The sequence below is a fragment of the Somniosus microcephalus genome, chromosome 18 (genome assembly GCF_052327205.1).
Source record: "Somniosus microcephalus isolate GS21.2 chromosome 18, FLI_Smic_1.0, whole genome shotgun sequence".
Lineage (NCBI taxonomy): Eukaryota > Metazoa > Chordata > Chondrichthyes > Squaliformes > Somniosidae > Somniosus > Somniosus microcephalus.
In genome coordinates this window covers 56,443,370-56,459,391 of record NC_141004.1, presented here as the reverse complement: position 1 = coordinate 56,459,391, position 16,022 = coordinate 56,443,370, and the positions used below count along the sequence as shown (strand labels likewise).

Sequence of the window (16,022 nt, the reverse complement as noted above, 5' to 3'; positions counted from 1 at the left end):
CCAAGTACTTTTTAAATACATTGAGGGTTTCTGCCTCTGCCGCCTCTAACACTTGGATCGTCTGAAATTTTCCTCTGCTGAATAGCAGCAGAATATAGCAATCCATTTTGGCTTCTGCCAGAAAATGACTTTGTCGCTACTTGTTGAAGCTGAATCTGGTATCCAACCCTGAGCTATCAGCATAATCCACCCCTTCATCACCCTGAGGTTGATTTCTTGAATGTTGTCTTCACTGGCTTATCCACATCTTCATTGCCCCGAAAAACTTCAGCTAATCCAGAACTCTACGGTCCCTGTCCTTTCCAACACAAAGTTCCATAAATCCATCTTGCCAGGCTCCTTACACCACAACAAATTATTTTCTAGATCCTCGTTCTAATTTTCAAATCGTTTGACAGCTTCACTGAGCCCTATTTGAGTGATCTTCTCCAGCCATAACTTAAATCCTGTGGCCTCGGTTTCTTTGACTCTGCATTACTGCTCATTCTGCTCTACCATCAGAGATTGATTTTTCAGTCATAGAAACATACAAGATAGGAGTAGGCCATTCGGCCCCTCGAGCCTGCTCCGCCATTCAATGAGATCATGGCTGATCATCCAAACTCAGTACCCTGTCCCTGCTTTCTTCCCTTGATCCCTTTAACCTTAAGAAATATATCTAACTCCTTCTTGAATATATTTAATGAATCGGCCTCAACTGCCTTCTGTGGTAGAGAATTCCATAGGTTCACCACTCGGCGAAGAAACTCTTCCTCATCTCTGTCCTAAATGGCTTACCCCTTATCCTTAGACTGTGACCCCTGGTTCTGGACTCCCCCGCCATCGGGGACATCCTTCCTGCATCTAGTCTGTCGAGTCCTGTTAGAATTTTATAAGTTTCAATGAAATCCCCTCTCATTCTTCTAAACTCCAGCGAATATAAGCCCAATCGACCCAATCTCTCCTCATACGTCATTCCTGCCATCCCAGGTATCAGTCTGGTGAATCTTCGCTGCACTCCCTCCATGGCAAGAACATCCTTCCTCAGATAAGACGACCAAAACTGCACACAATACTCAAGGTGTGGTCTCACCAAGGCCCTGTACAACTGCAGCAAGACATCCTTGCTCCTGTACTCAAATCCTCTCGCTATGAAGGCCAACATACCATTTGCCTTCTTAACAGCCTGCTGCACCTGCATGCTTACCTTCAGCGACTGGTGCACAAGGACACCCAGGTCTCGTTGCACTTCCCCTTCTCCCAATCTATTGCCGTTCAGATAATCTGCCTTCCTGTTTTTGCCACCAAAGTGGATAACCTCATATTTATCCACATTATACTGCATCTGCCATGTATCTGCCCAATCACCCAACCTGTCCAAATCATACTGGAGTTTCTCTGCATCCTCCTCACAGCACACATGCCCACCCAGCTTTGTGTCATCTGAAAACTTGGAGATATTACATCTAGTTCCCTCTTCTAGATCATTAATATATATTGTGAATAGCTGGGGTCCTAGCACCGATCCCTGCGGTACCCCACTAATCACTGCCTGCCACTCGGAAAAAGACCCGTTTATTCCAACTCTTTGCTTCCTGTCTGCCAACCAGTTCTCTATCCAAGTCAGTACCTTACCCCCAATCCCATGTGCTTTAACTTTGCACGCTAATCTCTTATGCGGGACCTTATCGAAAGCCTTCAGAAAGTCCAAATACACCACATCCACTGGTTCTCCCTTATCTATTCTACCAGTTACATCATCAAAAAATTCCAGTAGATTAGTCGAGCACGATTTACCTTTTGTAAATCCATGTTGACTTTGTCCAATCCTGTCACTGTTTTCCAAGTGCTCTGCTATTACATCTTTTATAATGGACTCTTGCATTTTCCCCACTACTGATGTCCAGCTTACTGGTCTATAATTCCCCGTTTTTTCTCTACCACCTTTTTTAAATAGTGGGGTTACATTAGCTACCCTCCAATCCATGGGAACTGTGCCAGAGTCTATAGAATTTTGGAAGATGACCAGCAATGCATCTACTATTTCTAGGGCCACTTCCTTAAGTACCCTAGGATGTAGATTATCAGGCCCTGGGGATTTATCGGTCTTCAATCCCATCAATTACCCTAACACCATTTCCCTACAAATACTGACTTCACTCAGTTCCTCCCTCTCATTAGACCCTATGTTCCCCGACATCTCTGGGATATTTGTGTCCTCCTTTGTGATTGCGCCTCTGGTCTCTGGAATTCTAACTCTCCCTGCCTTCAGATGCCACTTAAAAAAAATTCAGCTCTGTGACAGTACCCTTGGTTCCCTCCTCACCCACCAATTCCTGCTCATTGTCCACCTCTCTGCCTTGTAATGTACATTGAGATGTTCTTTTACATGAGAAGTGATGTAAATGTCAGCTGTTGATGCGATTGCCACATCAGTGTTTTGTCGTCTTTGATTTCTTGAATCTTCTGTTGGATTCTTGAAAATTCGATATTGAAGTCTGACTAGATTCAAGTGTTTCAGAAGTTTAACCTTGTCCCACTTTAGAAAAGGCATCAAATGCATATTGTCGACCTCAATCCTTGCTTTTCTATTGGGGATATCTCCCAAGTATTGTACAGATCATAATTTGTTAAACATTTGATTTTCTGATTACAATAATCAGTTTGTACATTATAGTGTGATCCAGGTTAAGCAGTTCACAGAATCTACAGTGCAGATAGAGGCCATTTCCGCCCGTCGAGCCTGCACCGACACATATCCCACCCTATCCCTGTAACCCCACGTATTTAATCCCCTAACACTAAGGGTCAATTTTATCATAGCCAAATCAACCTAACCTGCACATCTTTGGACTGTGGGAGGAAACCGGAGCACCCGGAGGAAACCCACGCAGACACAGGGAGAATGTGCAAACTCCACACAGACAGTTGCCCGAGGCCAGATTTGAACCCGGGTCCCTGGCGCTGTGAGGCAACAGTGCTAACCACTATGCCACCGTGTTGATTTTTGTCAGAGTTCGTATAAGGAATTGGCTTCAGCCACTTAACCATGTAAAAACCCAAGTCTCTGCGATCTCGTGCATCAGTAGTAATCAATCCCCTGCTCGACTTTTTTTGTATATAAAGAAAACTGGTTTGGGACGTCACTGTGAGTTAGCCTCCAATGGTGGAGCAGAACAAGCAGTACCCAGAGAAACAGGCTGCAGGATACAACAGATTGCTGGAAAAGGTCATTCAGAGTGGGCGGAGTGAGGCTATTGTTTGATTTGAGCAAGTAATGAGCAGTTTGTTGTAATTCAAAATAATTGGATGTATATTGGGGAGGGGGAAAGTGAAAGAGAGGAGCACCGAATCAATCTGTTACAGCTGCACATTCACTGTGGTTCGGAGCTGCACAATGTATGAGCTATTGTTTGTTTTTTGCTTTCCTCAAGAAATTGGAGAATGATTCCAGTGCTCTGTGTGAAATTGGATTTGGTATCAAATACACTGCCTAATGAGACAATTTATATGTACAGATCCGATAAGCAGGAATAACGGATGGGACTAATAGTTTATTGGAGCCCAACAGAGAGAATTCAAGGTTAAAAAACATTACCTTCAAAACTAATTACACTAAAGGAAACATCAAAAGAACATTTTTAAAACCCAGTCTGGATTCCATTAATATAATCATTAAACTTGGGGCTGCCTTGAGCAGTGGAGAGGATAGGAAGTTTTGTAAATAAATGCAGTGTATTTTCAGCTAATCTGCTTAAAGGTAATTGTAACACTGATAGCTAAAGCTGTGTGATATTCTCGTGTGTCTATATCTTTAGCTCCTCTATTACAATCCTTTTTATATGTTTTTCATTACATATTTAATGATATTTTGGTGTCCTAGTACAAGGAACACAGTTAGTATGCAGGTACAGCAAGCAATTAGGAATGCAAACGTATGTTGGCCTTTATTGCAAGGGGGATGGAGTACAAGAGTGAGGAAGTCTTGCTACAATTGTACAGGGCTCTGGTGAGACCACACCTGGAGTACTGTGCACAGTTTTGCTCTCCTTATTTAAGGAAGGATATACTTGCCTTGGAGGCGGTGCAACAAAGGTTCACTAGATCGATCCCTGGGATGAGAGGGTTGTCCTATGAGGAGAGATTGAGTAGATTGGGCCTATACTCTCTGGAGTTTAGAAGAATGAGAGGTGATCTCATTGAAACATATAAGATTCTGAGGGGGATTGACAGGGTAGATGCTGATGAATTGTTTCCCCTGGCTGGAGAAACTAGAACTAGGGGACATAGTCTCAGGATAAGAGGCCAGCCTTTTAAGACCGAGATGAGGAGGAATTTCTTCACTCAGAGGGTTGTGAATCTTTGGAATTTTCTGCCCCAAAGTGTGGTGGGATGCTCAGTCATTGAGTATATTCAAGGCTGAGAGCGATAGATTTTTAGACTCCAGAGGAATTAAAGGATATGGGGATTGGACAGGAAGGTGGAGTTGAGGTTGAAGATCAGCCAAGATCTTATTGAATGGCAGAGCAGGCCCGAGGGGCCGTATGGCCTACTCCTAATTCTTATGTTCTTATGAAAGGTACATAATAGTAAAATTAACTAGGGTGGAGAAGGATATTTAACGTTCACTATAGACCATGTTGGAAATAATATCCGACCCCTTATATCGTGTGTACGGCTGTTCTGACATTGGAAAACTAAAATTTTGCTTTTGCAATCCGTGGTAATAAGAAACAGACGTTTATGTGCATGTGTAATATATCTAATAAAAAGTGTTCTGTTAAGATCAGTTATTGACCAATGAAAGGTTGATCTTAACAGATCTTGATAGATTTTTTCTGCTACTATAGAAGAAAATGGTCCAGTTTCTGCTGGATGCCACTAGCTCACAGTAAATGCTATCTTGCAAAATGTTTCCATCGTGTGCTTTCATCCACGAGCATGAGTTAATGGAAAATGCACTCTCTTTATTTATCAGATCTCAATAGGAATAAGATTTTAAAACTAGGCATTCTAACGCAGTTAACAACTTCAGTGTAAGCAAAGCAATAACAATTCATTTATTATCGCTGCTGTTAATTTTGAAACTGAGCGACAGCCAGAAAGGCCATCTCCACACTGATGTAAGATGGTAATACTTTGTTAGAAAGATTATATAACATTTTTGTAGATTAAAATTATAAGTCTCATTCTGATCTAATCTTAGTAATAATCCTGAATCAAAATAGTTGCATGCGTAGAAAAAAAAATCTTAAATGGGAGTTAAGTGACACCCAGGCTGGGATATCATACTTTTAATTCTTTGGTTCGGAAGCCAGCCTTTCTTGTTAGTGCTACTTGGGATAGCAGCCTTTTTGCAATTTGTTTATTCTCTCTTCCATGAAACTTTATTGTTGCTACAACTTTAAGTCCCAGCTCAAAGTGCTCTGTATAACATAAATGATGAGGACAAAGGTATTTCATGTGTGAATTGGTGTTCATTAGGTATGGATGATTCAATATGAATCAGTAACTAGGATATGAGCCTATTTTTAAATTAATTTTTGGGATATTTGCATATCTGGGAAGGCCATATTTATTGCCCATCACTAGATGCCCTGTTACAATTGAGTGGCTTGCCAGGCCACTTCAGAGGGCAATTAAGTCTCAACTACATTGGTGAGGGACTGTAGTCACACATAGACCAGACATCAGGTTCCCTTGCCTAAATTGCTTCATTGTGTGGACTCAGAGAACTGATACAACTTGGCTTTCCTGGTTTTTGTATCTCCTAGTAGGGGAAATCTGAGGTGAGCACTTGTTCACATCATACCCCTTCCTTACTCCCTCCACCTCCAGCCCCCCCTCTCCAAACAGTGTTTACCAGTTATGGTGAACAGGCACAAGTACTGAGCCAGTACATGTGTACATTCTTTATATACGTGTACCATATTTGAAAGGTTAGAAGTAAATAAATCTGTTGGTCATTAACAGCCATGACCAGTAAAATGTCTGTTTTGCAGTTTGGTTCACTTGCCTTATACCAGTAAATTATTATTGAAAATAAAATGGACTGAACTTTGTGATCTTTATCACATTGCTCAAAAAGTGTAAAAACTAAAATTTAGTTTGTTACTGTTAAAGTGTGACCACAACTAGTAACCAGTGAAGGGACAGTGGTTATATGCAGATTGCTAGCTCTGATTTTTTTTAAAACAGTTGATCACCAACCAGAGTTGGAATTAGAATCCAAGCAGTGACTGTCCTTTGAGCTAAGCTTCCTTCATTAGACAGTTTTACCAGTTCCTGGTTGCACCACAAAAGTAGCACAATGGCAGGACCAGTCTCATTCTACAGAAATATCACCTACCTGCTAACCCCACATTGGAACAGTTTATACATCCATTTGTTTTTGGTAACTTAAGTTAATCATTTTTGAGTTTATTTGTCATGTTATTTTTCTTAAATTATCCAGGCCAAACATTGCTTACAAAGTTTTATGCACATGTGGGTGGCTATTGTGACATTCAAGAAACAATAACAGGTTTTGTAAATGAATTGCTGTATATACTTTATACTGATTCACGTACTGTTAGAAGCATTTGTTTGATACAGAAAACTGAAGCCATATTTCATTGAACAAAAGCCAGTAATCTGGTGTCCATAGTAAGATTGAACTCTGCAAAAAAATATACTTATTAATGGCTTCACTGCAATGCTTTAAAACAGCACAAGGAATTTGAAATAATGCAGTTTATTTTCTTCTGACATCAAAAAAGCCTCTCTTCCTGTCTATATCTAGTTGATAACAAAAAATCTATTGGAATCCTATGTGCAGTTGTATGAAGTATATTATGTAGAAAGAATTTACAAAATGCATTCCTTTTATGATTGTTTCTGACCATGGATGCTTTCTGTTAGGAATGTTCATTTTAACATGCAGCTGACCTTTAATTATTAATAATTGTGCAAAATGGATTATGAAATATAAACTGTTTGTTGTTAACATTGAAACACACTGCATTTTAGGGGGAAATCCTGCATGGCACAGTTGAAATTAGGGATTGTCTAATTTTGTGTCCTTTTACAAGGAAGTGTTGTGTCCCATGTTTTGTTTTCTTCTGTCTTCTCCTTCTCCCATTTTTGCAGCTGAGAAGGTAGCCAGGCAATCAGCTTCCAGCACTCCTCTGGCTCAGACCATGATGAGATGTGAAACAGCAAAGCTATTGTGATTTGACTGCCAATTGTATCTTCCCCTCTTTGCACCCACCTCCCCCCCCCCCCCCCGCACACGACCCTTCCTCTGTGGGGCATCATCTCCACAGATGAGCCATTAAGTTTGTGTGATTAGTCATGAGAGTGCGTCCATCTCATGACATGCACGATAGCGCTCACTGGTGCATCACTGCAGTCCACCACCAGTCTACCTTGGTCAAAAGTATCTCATTGGCATAATAGAAGGGAGAAGAGAGAAATTGGATGCATTTCTCCACTTCAGCAAGGCTAGAAATGAGTCTTTCCAAGTATTGAGACAGACTGATTGGAAAAAATGATGAATGTCCATTAAAATATTTACCTACTCTAACCCATTATTTTATTTCAGTGGGCCTGTGCAGATTAGCAGCTGACTTGATCATGATCTTTTAGTAGAATGCTGTCTGTCGAACCCTAACTGCTAAATCCACATTCATACTGCTCCCTCTATAGTTCCTAGTCTTGCGTAGATTTCAGGTGGCACTATTGTAACTGTACATGGTGCAATAAATATCTTGCAAGTTACGATTACATTTCTGCACCAACAAATTATGTAATATTCAATTGATTGTAAAGGTGTGTCTGAATAGAATTTAGTTGTTTTTTAAAAAAAATGAATGACTGATGATGAACTTAATCTGGTGTAAATCAAAAATGTTAAATATGTTTCTAAATAAGTTTGCTTACCTTGCTGAGGCATTCAGATCATCTTGAGCAGTTCCACATCCTACTCTCAACCAGGTCATGCGTTTGAGTTTCGGGGCTGCCTGTCATTCAAACACGCTTGCCTTGAGTTTCTTCGGCTCATCTGTTTGATGGAGCACACCCTGGAAGCAAAGTCTTTGGGGAGAGAAGAAAAAGGCACATGGTCCTTGTCCATTCTGTTGGTCACTTCGGTAATGTCATTGGTGGTCAAAATAAAGACAATAACTCAGGTAGTCTTGTATATGGCAGTAGTATGATTCAGAGTGGCAGGCAACTTAAGGAATGAATACATACATCTAAATAAATAAATGACTGCTTGCATGTCTGAATTCTCTAACCTTATAAATATTTTTTACATTTATATTTTCCCCTTTTTTCACTTTCTGCTCTGATCGCTGGCTATCAGTGTGGCCAAGCACCAGTTCTAAGCTTTACCCAGTGGCGATCTGTGACCAGTTGTTCGGTGAGTAAATGAGGTTTCTTGCCTTCATGTCTTTGCGAGAAAGCACCAATCAGATCCCAAAGACTCCGGCAAGATCATAAATTCACTTGGGGAATAGGAAGTCCAAAACTGCTTCCTTTAACTCAATGGCACAGTCTGTTAATCCATCTGATTTCCACAAGTAACCTTCTGTTGAAAGTGGACACTTCTGTTTGTTTTTTGAAGATTTTATAAACAGTCGTCAGAGCTATATGACAATATTTCTTGTGCTGTTTTGATTTTTTGAAAGCCAGTCTTTCTTTTCTCCCAATATCTCTTTACCTCTCTGCTCACCCAGCCCCACACACATGGTCTTACCAGGCCAACTCACTACCTGTGGCCAAAAAATGACTGCACCTGTTTGCAGATCTCTGTCACGGCTGTTCTTCAGCCAACCAATTGAAGCCCTGGCGATTGTTTTCCCTCCAATTTTACAGAGCTTGTAGACCATACAAGACTTCAAAGATGCCCAACCTTTGCTCAAACATTGGCCCAGATTTTGCATTGAGAGTAACAGTGAGGCTAACAGCAACTTCCGGAGTACGCACATGCATAGTTAAACACGGAAATTGCACTCCGAGTTACCCCGATGCTCCACAGGCTGTGCTATAACAGCCCCTTGCCCATAGACTCGGCATTGAAATCAATGTAAAGGCATGAAGTTACGGTACTTACCCACTAGTTACGCACTAAACACAGCAGAAAAAGTTAGGGCTGGTGCATTCAGGGGTAAGTGAATTTTTAACGGCATGACCAGTCGTAATTACTGCCAAACAACGCCTCTGACACTGAAAATTAAATTTTACAAGGGTGGAGTCTCATTCCTTCAGAATTTAATTAGGGTTGGAGATTTTTTATAAAATTACATTTTTTTAACTTTTTCTGTCTGTCTCTTTTATTTCACTCCCTTAATCACATCTTTCTTTCCCAATCTTTATTTTGCTCTCTGGGCATGATTTAAATTTAATTTATACTTCCTGGTTTAGATGTTCCGTAGCTCAGTGAGGATTCTTCAATCGGATTGGTTGAAGAGCCATGCTCATTCTTGTCCTGCTCACACACGCCACAGATACCCAAGAGAGGGCGCCATAGTGGATCAGACACCTGATGACATCAAGTTACTGCTCAAAAGCCTGTGTAAAACTCTGTGGGCAGCTGTCAACATAGTGAATGGCGAGCGCCGTTCCTTCGCCGCTGAATGCGAAAGCCAGGCCCCTGTCACCCCTCTCTTCAATCCCTCTCCCAGAAAGGTACAGCTGAGATAGAAACTTAGTCAAGTAAAAGATCATAGCTGTCTCCTACCATCAAATAGCATCACATGTTGATGTTTCTGTACACTGCACCATCACGCTCGCCAGACCTTGGAAAGCACTTAATCTATGTGGTACAGTATGTGCCTACTAATGGAATGCATTTACTTGGGGAAATCCAATTTGGAGGATATATTTTTTCTGAACCTGTTTACTCCCAATGCATTTAAAATGAAATCTTATCTATTTAGCTGTTGGGATTAGATAAATTAGATTTATTCCTGTCTGTGTGTCCCAGTTTTTTGGATACATAGCAATGTTTCTCGACTCCCATTTATTCTTCCAATTCCATTGAGTCTTCCAATTCCCCTTTGTAATCTGCATATTGGCTTAAAATTCTTTTTGTATGTATTCTAGATGAGCTGTTCTAAAAATGCACAAAAAATTCAGGACTCCAATAGGATCGTTTCTAGCCTTGCCTCTGTGGAAATCAATGTATTGAGCATCTTCAGTTCAATCACTATTGGTAATCGTTTGTATACGCTTTAAGTTTAACATCACCTACATTTTGTCTCTTTGTTTTAACTCCATGTAGCTGAAACTCTGGGGTGAGTGTATGTTTACTGGAAATGTGGCAATGGGTGTCCCAGATCAACATGAGGGAGTATTAAAACCATCTGAGCAGCTGCATCCCATACCAGAGAGAACATGGAACCGAAGTTCACTTGTGCAGCAGTGGTTTCCACTTACTTTATAACAGCACAACATAGGAAAAGCATTTTCAGGACTTCTTACCTAACAAGTGCTTGGATACCATCAAGAAATTTAGCCACGTAACCAAAGAATCATCATTGTGAACAGCACTAATTTGCCCTTTGTGAGAACGATCAAATGGAGCAATCATCTTTAATTTGGTTGATGCTGCTTTGCTTTATGCAACAGCAAGCACTGATGTGCACTGACCCCAAAGCCTTCGTACATAAACTGTGAGGAAAAGGATTTTATTTTTATTTTACGTTGAACATATTTTCATTAAGTCATAGGTTTTTCACTTGTCCATTGTTTCCTTCGACCCTTCCCCATCGCCCAAAACAAACCTGATTAAGATCATTGAATTCTGTAGTTCTAACCCAAAGCAATAGTACCACGGTTAATGTGTACGTCGTCTAAGCTGCAGCGTTAACCTTTCTGAACTGATTGCCTGAAAAAATGATAATTGATCATCTTAGTCTGCAGGCATCTCAACTGTTTTTGTGTGTTCAAATCAATTCTAACCTGCCAGCATCATTACCACCATTTCCACATGGAAGAAGCTGTAGGATCAAAGTCTTAAGAGTCTGGAAGCATGGTGTATTTTGCTTCAGTAGCATTGTTGTGTTTTAAACTATGAACCTGTACTTGAGCGAAGCTGAAAGACACCAGAAAATACTACGTTATGCTATGAGTTACTGGAAAGGATTTCAAGCAGTGCTTCTGTTCCACAGCAGAATGGTGTCCTTATCAGCTTATGTAAGATGAATTTACAAATGTGAAGAAATCCCGTTTTCATATCTGGGTCTTGGGGTTAAAGTTCAAGGTAGTTTTAAGACGTTCAGTTGAACGTAAGATTATAAAGGATACTTTGGGATTGAGAGTCTTTATGGTATATAAAAAGCTGTCATCGGTTTCATTTTTATTGCAATATGGAGGAGGGCAAGGCATTTTAATAAAGCATGTTGAGGGGATTTAAATATTACCAGTTTTATATTGAAACCATAGTATGGCACAAGGGGATGAAATTCTATCTACTTATGATTTCATTGTGTGATTTATAAGGTTATAGAACTGACTCATCTCTTCTGTTAGTAGCCATTGTCTAAGAACATAAACATTTAACGAATTGCCCCTTCCCCGAGCCACTCCTTCGACTGGTACAAATCTGGATTTGGGTTGAACGTGAATTAATTCTGTACGGCTTAAACCTGTTTCTGCATTTGCACTTGTCAACTTTTTAAAAATCCTTAGTTTCCTTTCGGAGACATTTGCCACTATGCAACCTCCTATGGCCAAGAGAACAGAATCATATGGGGAATGGCTTCCTTTGTGACCCTAGTCAAAAAAGCTCCATGATTTCCTGATTCAAAATTCATTTTGTAAAGGAGGCAGCTGGTAACTGCCATTTTGTCACCAGCCTCTTCAATGGTGGAACATCCCATCATGCAGTATGCACCATACATCAGCCCAGTCAAGAAGCAACATAATTTGCACCCAAGCAGAGCAATGGTAGATAAGCTTGAGTGACTGGCAACCCTGAGCTGTAATCACAAGTTGTCATTTTATTGCTAGGACACGTGTCAACTTCTGTGGGGATTCTTTGAGAAACTTAATAATAGGTGCAGTGCAATGTAACAGCAAAATCGTTGGACAATTATTCCAATAAGCAAACAAATATAATTACTAATTCATACTAAGCAGGACATAATGCCATAAAATGGCTTCTGAATCAAAAGAGTGGGCCAGTGAATGGAGTATTTTTTAAGTATTCAAATTATGTACAAATATCTAAGCAGCGGTATTTTTAATCTAACTTGCTTGATTAAATAACTTGATGGGATTTGCCCAGAACCTGTTGATTAATGATGAACAGCTAACCTATTTTGTAGAGATTTTTAGTAGATATTCTTCATGATGTCTTGATTCTGTTTTGATTAACTAATAATCTCAGTAAAAGTGCACTAATAGGCAGGGGGAGTAGCTGCTTCACCTAATTTGAGTCACAATCTGATTATTGTTTTACTGTTGTAAAATTAAGTTTTAAAAAATATTTGTACTCTGGGTCAAGGGCTGTGAATGCTGTGTAGACACTAAGCAGGGCTTACTGGTGTATATCTTGTTCTAAATTTTAGACATTTCCAATGGTTAGCATTGGATCTAATATGTATTGATGGGTGTTTATTAATTTTCCAGTTCTGTATTGCAGTACTTGAAAGACATATTTCTTGTGTATATAACTGTAGATTCATGATCAAGTGTTGAAACTGGACATATCATGGTACCAAACACTAGGATTGTTGTGCAAAGACTAGACTGACCTCATAACGATACGAGTTTGTAAATATACTTGGGCTTCCAGTCTGTTTTTGTTATTTCTTTTTGCCATTATTTGTACAATTGGAAATCAGTGAATAAACAGAACCTGAGAAACTGTTTGTGTAAATCTTTCATAAGGACCAAGGTTAACAGCTCCAAATGCTTTTGCTTTGCAGTTATTTGCAGGGTTGTAGTTCTTTGCAGTGAAGCTCAGGTTTCCTTTGCTCCATTACAGAAGCCACAATATATCTTAGTTCATATCACATTGTTTTGCTTCAACTCTTTCACCAACAAATCTCAGGAGCTCCCATCAGTTTCAAGTGACCATTCCCACTTTTCACATAGTGAATGGGCAAAATTTCTAGTAATGTGCCCCTAGGATCTCAAATTTTTGACATCAGTAGGCAATAGAGGCCACCCAACCACAGAATTGGTTATCACAGCAGGTCAGAAATGCTAAAAGTTTAGCAAAGATGAAGGTGGGATTTGGGTGTAGCATTCTGGAAACATTTGTGGATGCAAGGAACAAAGCCATGTTAAGTCTGTCAGTAGCTTACTTCAGTTTTAATGTTGGAAAAATTGTAAAAAAATATTTCAGCTCCAATATTTGATCCCATTAGTGTTTGAAAAATTGTGAAAATATTTCAGTTCCAATATTTGATCCCAGATATACAACGTTGCAAATTCAAGCATTACAATATGTGAGATCGATTCACAGTGAATGACTCTTTGTACTGTACTAGGGAATTGAGAGTAGATTGCTTCACCTGAAAGGAGAGACTGCCGGGACTATTTTCCCTGCTGTAGCGCTAGTAGTTTAGGTGCTCGAGCCTCTGAGGTGGCCAAGATGGGGTCTTGAGCTGCAAATGCCAGGTTAGCCCGTCTTCAGTGCAAGACGTCATCTCGGTAAAGGAGTTTAAACGCGCAGTAAGAACGCCTCTGATTACCAATTAAATTGGTCCCTAATGTTCATTAAAGAGGCTGCATGCCATTTTGCTGGCTCTTAACAGCGACCAGCTGAACAGGAGTAAAGAAGTCCTTGGTGAGGATTGCGAGCACTATTTAAAGCCATACTCAGCTTTCACTGTTCACTTGCTGCTGGAGATCGACTGACTACACTGCGTTTGAAGAGGTCTTTTGATGCACGTGGGGGACTTTGTCAAGACTTCAACACTCTATTAATTTTTTTGGAACTTCTCTGAGGACTTCCCTACCTCATAGGAATCACCAGGAGAAAGGGAGTGTTTGGTCATGGGGGTTCTCGCAAGAGGTCCCCCTTGGTCTGGAGGATGAGATGAGGCGAGGCAGAGCAGCAGTAGCTGCTGGAAGAGAGAGGGGGGTTGTCAGCAGAAGGCCCTATCCACCCAGGCTATTCAGAGAGCACTACTCCATTCACATGACCCAACCAGTGCATGAGGAGTCTGCGCTTTACCAAGGAGGTCGCAGAGATCTGTAGCCTTGTGGAAGGAAGACTCCGACTTTGCAGCACAGCCAGGACTGCATTCACTGACACTCAAGGTCACAGTAGCACTTAATTTGCATGCTACTGGCACCTTCCAGGCTGCCACAGGTGATATCAGTTACATATCACAATCCTCTGTGCACTGCTGCATAAGGGAGGTTGCTGAGTTTCTATACGCTGTGAGGAATGACTATATATCATTCCCTATTACCAGAGGCAGGGCACTACAGGATTGCAGGATTCCCCATGGTCCAGGGAGCCATTGAGTGTACACATGTGGCTATGCGAGCCCCTCATTTAAACCCAGATGCTCAGGAACAAGAAGGGATTCCATTCCTTCAGTGTGAGCTCGTATGTGACCACCGGCAGCGCATCATGCAGGTGGATGTCTGCCATCCAGGGAGCTGCCACAATGCTTTTATAATGAGACAGTCATCTGTCCCACTAATTTTGAGAGTCCCAATGCAGTGTGCATGGCTGGCTACAAGGTGACAAGAGATACCCTCTCATGCCATGGCTCATGATGCCCCTGAGAGAGCCCCAGACACCAGCTGAGCACTCATACAATTAGAGCCACTCTGCCACCAGGAATATCATTGAGTGGAATATTGGGGTCCTCAATCGGAGGTTTACCTGCCTTGACCAGTCAGGAGGTGCCCTGCACTACTTGGCCAAGAAAGGGTCCAGATTCGTGGTGACTTGCTGTATGCTCCACAATCTGACGATCATTACCACCAGCAATTGTGCCAGAGGGTCAAGCTCAGGAGCCACAAGAGGAGGAGGAAGACTTGGGGGAACACCAGAGGGTTTCAGGTAAATGGCTGCACCTGGGAGGGATGCTCGCCGCCATCTAATTGAAGACCGCTTTTGAGAGACATCCTCTACCAGCAGACTCCGGAGCACTGTTGCCACACGCATTACCTTCCAGGACTGAGGATCCATCAAGAAGTCCACCCTCTGCACTCGATCCTTTCAACCGCTTCCCCATGAAGATCACAATAAAAAAAACACTAATTCCGTCACTACCCAATTACCATTTACTCTTTATACCAAAAACAATGAAAACATGACAACTACCAACAGCACTTACTATTTACCTTGGTCCTTACCCTTCGAGGCTGTCCTTTAAGTGCATTTGCCTACTCTGGTTCTTCTACGAAGTGCATCCCGAGTGGCAGCAGCAGGCAAGCTGGATAGCTGCTGAGAATCTGAAGAGGGCAGTTCAGATGTCCTCCTGCAATGCCCTCAAGAGGCCGTGGGCCGTGATCGCACCATCTCAGCATAGGCTTGAGCAGTCTGGGCCACTTGCCTGACAGGCAACGGCAAGAGCAATGGTGGAGTGCCGGGGGAGGGAGCAGGAATGCTGCCATCCGGAGAGAGGCCAGTAGCTTCCTGCTCCATGATTCCTACGCCACTATCTTGGGGCGTCTGTTCAGCCAGTCCACTGATCTGCTGGAAGACAGATCTCTGGTCAGCTGAGACACTCTGCAAGCCCCTTTCAATCGAGGAGCCCAGAGCCACCATGACAGCTGCCTGAGCTTCCATTGCAGCACTTTGTCGTTCCATGGAAGCTGCAACCTCATTCATCAGACACTACATGGTGTTGGGCTCCACAAGTCGCTGGATGGAATTGGCCAGCCTCTCCACGCTGGAGAAGATGGGTTCCAGGCTCTGCGTGAAGCCACAGGCAAAGCTGGAGGTGGACTCCTCCATCCCCCTAGCCACGATCCATAAGCTTTCAGGCAGGCTGCCCATTGCACCAAGCATTTGGTTTGTCAAACCCATTAGCCTTCTGAAACCTGGCCCTGCGAAGTCCTCATTTGACTCTTCTGCAGTAGAACTA

The 16,022-nt window shown here is 41.8% G+C and overlaps 1 protein-coding gene across 9 annotated transcripts in view; it reads left to right on the top strand.

The window, feature by feature from the left end:
* The window catches only part of anks1ab (ankyrin repeat and sterile alpha motif domain containing 1Ab), a 440,627-nt gene extending 427,793 nt beyond the window's left edge, over positions 1-12,834 (top strand). For 8 of the 9 annotated variants that reach the window (XM_086011497.1, XM_086011496.1, XM_086011499.1 and 5 more), the window contains 2 exons: positions 8,324-8,380; positions 10,244-12,834. In XM_086011497.1, coding sequence (XP_085867623.1) covers positions 8,324-8,345 — 22 coding nt within the window. In that variant the 3' untranslated portion in view covers positions 8,346-8,380; positions 10,244-12,834. The remainder of the gene's footprint in view (positions 1-8,323; positions 8,381-10,243) is intronic. The other variant, XM_086011495.1, reaches the window with a different exon arrangement.
* The last annotated feature ends 3,188 nt before the right edge of the window (positions 12,835-16,022 follow it).